This window comes from Daucus carota, chromosome 1, assembly GCF_001625215.2.
Source record: "Daucus carota subsp. sativus chromosome 1, DH1 v3.0, whole genome shotgun sequence".
Taxonomy (NCBI): Eukaryota; Viridiplantae; Streptophyta; class Magnoliopsida; order Apiales; family Apiaceae; genus Daucus; species Daucus carota.
Genome location: NC_030381.2, coordinates 15,437,358 through 15,447,113, shown reverse-complemented (window position 1 = coordinate 15,447,113; position 9,756 = coordinate 15,437,358). Strand labels below are relative to the sequence as shown.

Below are 9,756 nucleotides of genomic sequence, written 5' to 3'. Positions count from 1 at the left end.
GGCTCCAGTATCTACACACCAAGTGCTCGTAGATATAGCCGCTATAAATGTTTCTGTAAGTAGAGAAAGAGACATACCAGTATTGTTTGTCTTCTTAGGAAGAGGACAATCCTTTTTCCAGTGACCCGACTGCTTGCACCGGTAGCACTTCCCCTTAGGCTTTTTCACACCACCTTGAACCCCCACTGCCTTCACAGCTTGCTGTGTCTGAGCCTTTTTCTTCTTCTTATTGCCTTTCGGCTTAGAGGAAGAACCTTTCTCAGCCACATTCACTTGAACACTCTGGCGAAATAATCCTTCAGCTGCCTGAAGTTCTGTCAGCAGTTCCGCAAGACTATACTGCCTCTTGTTCATGTTGTAATTCAAGCGGAACTGCTCAAAACTCTTGGGCAAGCTCATAAGGACAATGTCAATCTGGGTTTCCCCGTCAAGCTCTGCACCAAGGATCTCTATCTCATTCAGATGTGACATCATCTTGAGAACATGATCCCTTACAGGTGTACCTTCAGCCATCTGAGTGTTCATTAAAGCCTTCATGGCTACTTGCCTAGCAGCCCTATTCTGATCTCCAAAAAGTTCCTTGAGATTAAAGAGCATATCCGAAGCAGTGGCCATAGCCTGATGCTGATGCTGCAAAACACCCGACATTGCTGCCAGAATGTAACATCGCGACATCTCATCAGCCTTTGTCCACCGCTTATAATACTCTTTCTCCTCATCAGGAGCATCAGCAGCGGGCTGCTCAGGCTTGGGTTCATAAGTGCAAAACTTGTACTCCTCAGCAGTCAACACAATGTCCAAATTACGTTTCCATTCAATATAGTTAGGTCCGGTAAGTTTGTTATCCTTAAGTATGGTGGACAGTGGATTAAACCCCATTATATCCTGAGAATCATGCATGAAAAAATCACATTACACATAAAGAAGGGTGCATAAAAAATTAAGTCCTATTGGTTCCTCTAACAATTATTAAAATTAAATGCACTAACGTTTAAACACCATAAGTTTCTGGTACGTCACGATGGGTGACATGTATACCACCTAAATTTGTTTAAACGTTACTTCGGTCCTATTACTAAACAATAAGCCACGTTGGGGTGGTCTATATTATTTTTCATAGCTAAGTGTATACCATCATCAAATCTTAAATTACCCGAAACCTATGGAACTTGGTACGCCACGATGGGCGGCATGTATACCTTCCAATATTTCTCGAATAGAATACTTCAATTCAATATTCGTGTCTGGTTTGACTTCTAGGCAGTGGAGGAGTCACATCGGTCTCACTTAATACCCATAAGCCTTAGAAATCGCCCCAAATCAGAGATAAAGAAAATTCGTATCTATTCGTATTAATTCAAGAAGTTTGTTCCAGTAATATCTATAACATTCTAGGCACCATAAATTACATGCCACGATGGGTGACGTATACATAATTTATATTCGCCTTATATGTTAAATTACATACAAACAATGATGGAGACCATGGGATTTAATACCATATTAACTCCCTCTCCCACTTAGAATTTACTTTGAGGATTTTAATCTAGATGCATCGCCCTATGTTATTTCTTCGAAGTCCACATGCATACTATCATGGTTATAGCAACATAAAGAACACATAACATGGCAGCATACTAGCATGATTAAAGCATTAATTAAAAACATCCCTATGTCCATGTCATTCTAGCATGCGAAGGGTTAGTATCACATGGCATAACAACACAGACAAGAAACACATAGTAGCAATAATCAAGAAAAGGCAGAAATTATGTAAAACATAATGAAACACATCCACTATTATGGCCCCGGAAAAACAGCTTCGAAATCATCCTTCGAAAAATTCCGAAAATCTTCGAGAGCCCGTTTGGAGGCCTAAACAGCCTCAGAACGCCCTGAAAAACTGCATCAAATGGACTATGTCGATTTGGAGCCTGTCTGTCTAGTTCTGCCGTCCCCGAAAAGGTATTATGCGCCCAAATCGGACATCGTATGAAAAAGTTACCCTAAATAGCAGCGGCAACAGATCGCAGCAGCGGAAGATCTCTGTTTCTTGCAGCCCCGTTGATCAAACAATTACATACAAATTGTACAGGCGAACCAGCCTATTCTATTACATCAGATCATAATCTAAAACAATTACAAATTGAATTACAAGATTAAACTATCACGATCAACCCTCGTGATTTACAACAGCCACGATAAACCACGTGGAATCCAAACATAACAGAATAATTAAAACACGGCCATAATAGTGGACAACGACCTGCATCACAGAATCACTATATACATGCATATATAATCATGACATGGACTACATATCATAAATCGCAGAACCGCAACCTCGCTCTGATGCCATTGTAGGAACAATCGGACCTTGGTCCCGCGTTTTATGATACTAATTAAAAGTTCGAACAGAATATTAACCTTAATCACTACGGCGCAAGCGATTCAAATCCACGTCTTCTACTGTATTCCTTGATTCTCCTTGGACGAAGTGTGGCCTTCGATCTCCCAAGGTGTGCCTCTCCTTAAAGCTCCGAAAACCCAAAACCCTAGCTGTCTCCTTAAGAAAAACGTCTGCCTCTCTCTGACTCTAGGATTAATTCGTTTTTGGTGTGTCTTTCAGCTTTAGGAGAACGAGAATATATATAGGCTACAGCAGGGATCATGGATCATTAGGTCAGGCCTTCCAACGACATTCCGGGCCAGGCCCAATGTCATTAAATATTAATTCTATCCACTAAAGAACTAATATTTGCACTACCTTTCCTAATTCCGTAAATTAATTATTTAATTCGGCTCCCATATTAATTGCTTATAAATTCCCCATGTTTAAGATATCGCATGTCCATTAATTAAATTAATTTCTGACAATTAATTTAATCAATATCTTTTATCCTTGATCATCCACTCAACCTTATAATTATGCAAGAACAAATCTGCCTGCAGGACTAAAGCATAATTATCTTTATGAGCTTTCAAGAGGACATCATCACCCGAATATATTTTTCGGACACGGTTTCCTTTTATAGTCAATATCCCACTCTGTATATAATGTCATTGCCCAATACATAAATTCGTAATTTAAAATAAATTACTTAATTTATGAGTCAAGGCATGTGCATTAAATACAAGTGTCAATCACTATATCCGGATTAAGAACTTAAGCATTAATAACATCATAGAATCTTAGTTCTTTATTGTCAGAATTAAAGAAACAATTATTCTACTATTTTGATCCCGTTCAATATACACAAAGTATATAAGTATTATTCAATAGTCAAGATAAACTATTTCCAAATAATACTTCAGCCGTTCCAGTGGTTTGTCTAACACCACCTCGACTGTGAACCTTTATTATATTATATAAGGAGTCTGACAATCTAATCTTCTGCTATCCCATTTGATACTAGATTGTCTACAATATATAATATACAGACAATGTGAAAACATGCATTGAAGATTCTCAAATAATTGTTATATACTTCAAACGAATATTTCAGTATAACCCTAACAGTTGTTTCCAACTTCAATCTAGTCAATAATGAAGCTCCAAGTGGTTTACAAGCTCAAACGAATCAAAAATAATACTACAATTTGATTCCAATTTCAAACAACCAAAAATGAAGCTACAAGTTGTTTTAAACTTCAAACGAGTCTGGAATGAATCTACAAGTTGTTTCCAACTTCAATCTAGTCGATAATGAAGCTAAAAATTGTTTCCGTGCACAAACGAGTCAAGAATGAAACTACAAGTTGATTCCAATTTCAAACAACCGAAAATGAAGCTAAAAGTAATTTTTAGTTTCAAACGAGTCTGGAATGAAGCTACAAGTTGTTTCCAACTTCAATCTAGTCAATAATAAAGCTAAAAGTTGATTTCAAGCTCAAACGAGTTAAGAATGAAACTACAAGTTCATTCCAATTTCAAACAACCAAAAATGAAACTACAAGTTGTTTACAATTTCAAATGAGTCTGGAATTAAGCTGCAAGTTGTTTCCAACTTCAATCTAGTCAATAATGAAGCTCCAAGTGGTTTACAAGCTCAAACGAATCAAAAATAATACTACAATTTGATTCCAATTTCAAACAACCAAAAACGAAGCTACAAGTTGTTTTCAATTTCAAACGTGTTTGGAATTAAACTACAACTTGTTTCCAACTTCAATCTAGTCAATAATGAAGCTACAAGTTGTTTTCGGGCTCAAACGAGTCAAGAATGAAACTACAAGTTGATTCCAATTTCAAACAACCGAAAATGAAGCTACAAGTTGTTTTCAACTTCAAACGAGTCTGTAATGAGGCTACAAGTTGTTTCCAACTTCAATCTAGTCAATCATAAAGCTACAAGTTGTTTTCGAGCTCAAACGAGTCAAAAATGAAACTACAAGTTAATTCTAATTTAAAACAACCGAAAATGAAGCTACAAGTAATTTTCAGTTTCAAACGAGTCTGGAATGAAGCTACAAGTTGTTTCCAACTTCAATCTAGTCAATAATAAAGCTACAAGTTGTTTTCAAGCTCAAACGAGTCAAGATTGAAACTACAAGTTAATTCCAATTTCAAACGACCGAAAATGAAGCTATAAGTTGTTTTCAACTTCAAACGAGTCTGGAATGAAGCTACAAGTTGTTTCCAACTTCAATCTAGTCAATCATAAAGCTACAAGTTGTTTTCAACCTCAAATAACTCAAAAATGAAACTACAAGTTAATTCCAATTTCAAACAACCGAAAATGAAGCTATAAGTTGTTTTCAACTTCAAACGAGTCTGGAATGAAGCTACAAGTTGTTTCCAACTTCAATCTAGTCAATCATAAAGCTACAAGTTGTTTTCAACCTCAAACGACTCAAAAATGAAACTACAAGTTAATTCCAATTTAAAACAACCGAAAATGAAGCTACAAGTAATTTTCAGTTTCAAACGAGTCTGGAATGAAGCTACAAGTTGTTTCCAACTTCAATCTAGTCAATAATAAAGCTACAAGTTGTTTTCAAGCTCAAACGAGCCAAGAATGAAACTACAAGTTGATTCCAATTTCAAACAACCGAAAATGAAGCTACAAGTAATTTTCAGTTTCAAACGAGTCTGGAATGAAGCTACAAGTTGTTTCCAACTTCAATCTAGTCAATAATAAAGCTACAAGTTGTTTTCAAGCTCAAACGAGTCAAGAATGAAACTACAAGTTGATTCCAATTTCAAACAACTAAAAATGAAACTACAAGTTGTTTTCAACTTCAAACGAGACTGGAATGAAGCTACAAGTTGTTTCCAACTTCAATCTAGTCAATAATAAAGCTACAAGTTGATTTCAAGCTCAAACGAGTGAAGAATGAAACTACAAGTTGATTCCAATTTCAAACAACCAAAAATGAAACTACAAGTTGTTTTCAACTTCAAATGAGTCTGGAATTAAGCTGCAAGTTGTTTCCAACTTCAATCTAGTCAATAATGAAGCTCCAAGTGGTTTACAAGCTCAAACGAATCAAAAATAATACTACAATTTGATTCCAATTTCAAACAACCAAAAATGAAGCTACAAGTTGTTTTAAACTTCAAACGAGTCTGGAATGAATCTACAAGTTGTTTCCAACTTCAATCTAGTCGATAATGAAGCTAAAAATTGTTTCCGTGCACAAACGAGTCAAGAATGAAACTACAAGTTGATTCCAATTTCAAACAACCGAAAATGAAGCTAAAAGTAATTTTTAGTTTCAAACGAGTCTGGAATGAAGCTACAAGTTGTTTCCAACTTCAATCTAGTCAATAATAAAGCTAAAAGTTGATTTCAAGCTCAAACGAGTTAAGAATGAAACTACAAGTTCATTCCAATTTCAAACAACCAAAAATGAAACTACAAGTTGTTTTCAATTTCAAATGAGTCTGGAATTAAGCTGCAAGTTGTTTCCAACTTCAATCTAGTCAATAATGAAGCTCCAAGTGGTTTACAAGCTCAAACGAATCAAAAATAATACTACAATTTGATTCCAATTTCAAACAACCAAAAACGAAGCTACAAGTTGTTTTCAATTCCAAACGTGTTTGGAATTAAACTACAACTTGTTTCCAACTTCAATCTAGTCAATAATGAAGCTACAAGTTGTTTTCGGGCTCAAACGAGTCAAGAATGAAACTACAAGTTGATTCCAATTTCAAACAACCGAAAATGAAGCTACAAGTTGTTTTCAACTTCAAACGAGTCTGTAATGAGGCTACAAGTTGTTTCCAACTTCAATCTAGTCAATCATAAAGCTACAAGTTGTTTTCAACCTCAAACGAGTCAAAAATGAAACTACAAGTTAATTCCAATTTAAAACAACCGAAAATGAAGCTACAAGTAATTTTCAGTTTCAAACGAGTCTGGAATGAAACTACAAGTTGTTTCCAACTTCAATCTAGTCAATAATAAAGCTACAAGTTGTTTTCAAGCTCAAACGAGTCAAGATTGAAACTACAAGTTAATTCCAATTTCAAACAACCGAAAATGAAGCTATAAGTTGTTTTCAACTTCAAACGAGTCTGGAATGAAGCTACAAGTTGTTTCCAACTTCAATCTAGTCAATCATAAAGCTACAAGTTGTTTTCAACCTCAAACGACTCAAAAATGAAACTACAAGTTAATTCCAATTTAAAACAACCGAAAATGAAGCTACAAGTAATTTTCAGTTTCAAACGAGTCTGGAATGAAGCTACAAGTTGTTTCCAACTTCAATCTAGTCAATAATAAAGCTACAAGTTGTTTTCAAGCTCAAACGAGCCAAGAATGAAACTACAAGTTGATTCCAATTTCAAACAACCGAAAATGAAGCTACAAGTAATTTTCAGTTTCAAACGAGTCTGGAATGAAGCTACAAGTTGTTTCCAACTTCAATCTAGTCAATAATAAAGCTACAAGTTGTTTTCAAGCTCAAACGAGTCAAGAATGAAACTACAAGTTGATTCCAATTTCAAACAACTAAAAATGAAACTACAAGTTGTTTTCAACTTCAAACGAGTCTGGAATGAAGCTACAAGTTGTTTCCAACTTCAATCTAGTCAATAATAAAGCTACAAGTTGATTTCAAGCTCAAACGAGTGAAGAATGAAACTACAAGTTGATTCCAATTTCAAACAACCAAAAATGAAACTACAAGTTGTTTTCAACTTCAAATGAGTCTGGAATTAAGCTGCAAGTTGTTGTAGGAACAATCGGACCTTGGTCCTGCGTTTTATGATACTAATTAAAAGTTCGAACATAATATTAACCTTAATCGCTACGGCGCAAGCGATTCAAATCCACGTCTTCTACTGTATTCCTTGATTCTCCTTGGACGAAGTGTGGCCTTCGATCTCCCAAGGTGTGCCTCTCCTTAAAGCTCCGAAAACCCAAAACCCTAGCTGTCTCCTTGAGAAAAACGTCTGCCTCTCTCTGACTCTAGGATTAATTCGTTTTTGGTGTGTCTTTCAGCTTTAGGAGAACGAGAATATATATAGGCTACAGCAGGGATCATGGATCATTAGGTCAGGCCTTCCAATGACATTCCGGGCCAGGCCCAATGTCATTAAATATTAATTCTATCCACTAAAGAACTAATATTTGCACTACCTTTCCTAATTCCGTAAATTAATTATTTAATTCGGCTCCCATATTAATTGCTTATAAATTCCCCATGTTTAAGATATCGCATGTCCATTAATTAAATTAATTTCTGACAATTAATTTAATCAATATCTTTTATCCTTGATCATCCACTCAACCTTATAATTATGCAAGAACAAATCTGCCTGCAGGACTAAAGCATAATTATCTTTATGAGCTTTCAAGAGGACATCATCACCCGAATATATTTTTCGGACACGGTTTCCTTTTATAGTCAATATCCCACTCTGTATATAATGTCATTGCCCAATACATAAATTCGTAATTTAAAATAAATTACTTAATTTATGAGTCAAGGCATGTGCATTAAATACAAGTGTCAATCACTATATCCGGATTAAGAACTTAAGCATTAATAACATCATAGAATCTTAGTTCTTTATTGTCAGAATTAAAGAAACAATTATTCTACTATTTTGATCCCGTTCAATATACACAAAGTATATAAGTATTATTCAATAGTCAAGATAAACTATTTCCAAATAATACTTCAGCCGTTCCAGTGGTTTGTCTAACACCACCTCGACTGTGAACCTTTATTATATTATATAAGGAGTCTGACAATCTAATCTTCTGCTATCCCATTTGATACTAGATTGTCTACAATATATAATATACAGACAATGTGAAAACATGCATTGAAGATTCTCAAATAATTGTTATATACTTCAAACGAATATTTCAGTATAACCCTAACAGTTGTTTCCAACTTCAATCTAGTCAATAATGAAGCTCCAAGTGGTTTACAAGCTCAAACGAATCAAAAATAATACTACAATTTGATTCCAATTTCAAACAACCAAAAATGAAGCTACAAGTTGTTTTAAACTTCAAACGAGTCTGGAATGAATCTACAAGTTGTTTCCAACTTCAATCTAGTCGATAATGAAGCTAAAAATTGTTTCCGTGCACAAACGAGTCAAGAATGAAACTACAAGTTGATTCCAATTTCAAACAACCGAAAATGAAGCTAAAAGTAATTTTTAGTTTCAAACGAGTCTGGAATGAAGCTACAAGTTGTTTCCAACTTCAATCTAGTCAATAATAAAGCTAAAAGTTGATTTCAAGCTCAAACGAGTTAAGAATGAAACTACAAGTTCATTCCAATTTCAAACAACCAAAAATGAAACTACAAGTTGTTTACAATTTCAAATGAGTCTGGAATTAAGCTGCAAGTTGTTTCCAACTTCAATCTAGTCAATAATGAAGCTCCAAGTGGTTTACAAGCTCAAACGAATCAAAAATAATACTACAATTTGATTCCAATTTCAAACAACCAAAAACGAAGCTACAAGTTGTTTTCAATTTCAAACGTGTTTGGAATTAAACTACAACTTGTTTCCAACTTCAATCTAGTCAATAATGAAGCTACAAGTTGTTTTCGGGCTCAAACGAGTCAAGAATGAAACTACAAGTTGATTCCAATTTCAAACATCCGAAAATGAAGCTACAAGTTGTTTTCAACTTCAAACGAGTCTGTAATGAGGCTACAAGTTGTTTACAACTTCAATCTAGTCAATCATAAAGCTACAAGTTGTTTTCGAGCTCAAACGAGTCAAAAATGAAACTACAAGTTAATTCTAATTTAAAACAACCGAAAATGAAGCTACAAGTAATTTTCAGTTTCAAACGAGTCTGGAATGAAGCTACAAGTTGTTTCCAACTTCAATCTAGTCAATAATAAAGCTACAAGTTGTTTTCAAGCTCAAACGAGTCAAGATTGAAACTACAAGTTAATTCCAATTTCAAACGACCGAAAATGAAGCTATAAGTTGTTTTCAACTTCAAACGAGTCTGGAATGAAGCTACAAGTTGTTTCCAACTTCAATCTAGTCAATCATAAAGCTACAAGTTGTTTTCAACCTCAAATAACTCAAAAATGAAACTACAAGTTAATTCCAATTTCAAACAACCGAAAATGAAGCTATAAGTTGTTTTCAACTTCAAACGAGTCTGGAATGAAGCTACAAGTTGTTTCCAACTTCAATCTAGTCAATCATAAAGCTACAAGTTGTTTTCAACCTCAAACGACTCAAAAATGAAACTACAAGTTAATTCCAATTTAAAACAACTGAAAATGAAGCTACAAGTAATTTTCAGTTTCAAACGAGTC

General features: G+C 34.7%; 1 protein-coding gene across 1 annotated transcript; it reads right to left on the bottom strand.

Annotated features, from left to right (window-relative positions):
- Positions 1 to 216: 216 nt before the first annotated feature.
- LOC135152417 (uncharacterized) lies at positions 217 to 879 on the bottom strand (the record flags this gene model as incomplete). Its single annotated transcript, XM_064092684.1, has 1 exon — positions 217 to 879. A coding segment is annotated over exon 1 (663 nt), but the record flags the coding sequence as incomplete, so codon positions are not given.
- Between the last annotated feature and the right edge of the window lie 8,877 nt (positions 880 to 9,756).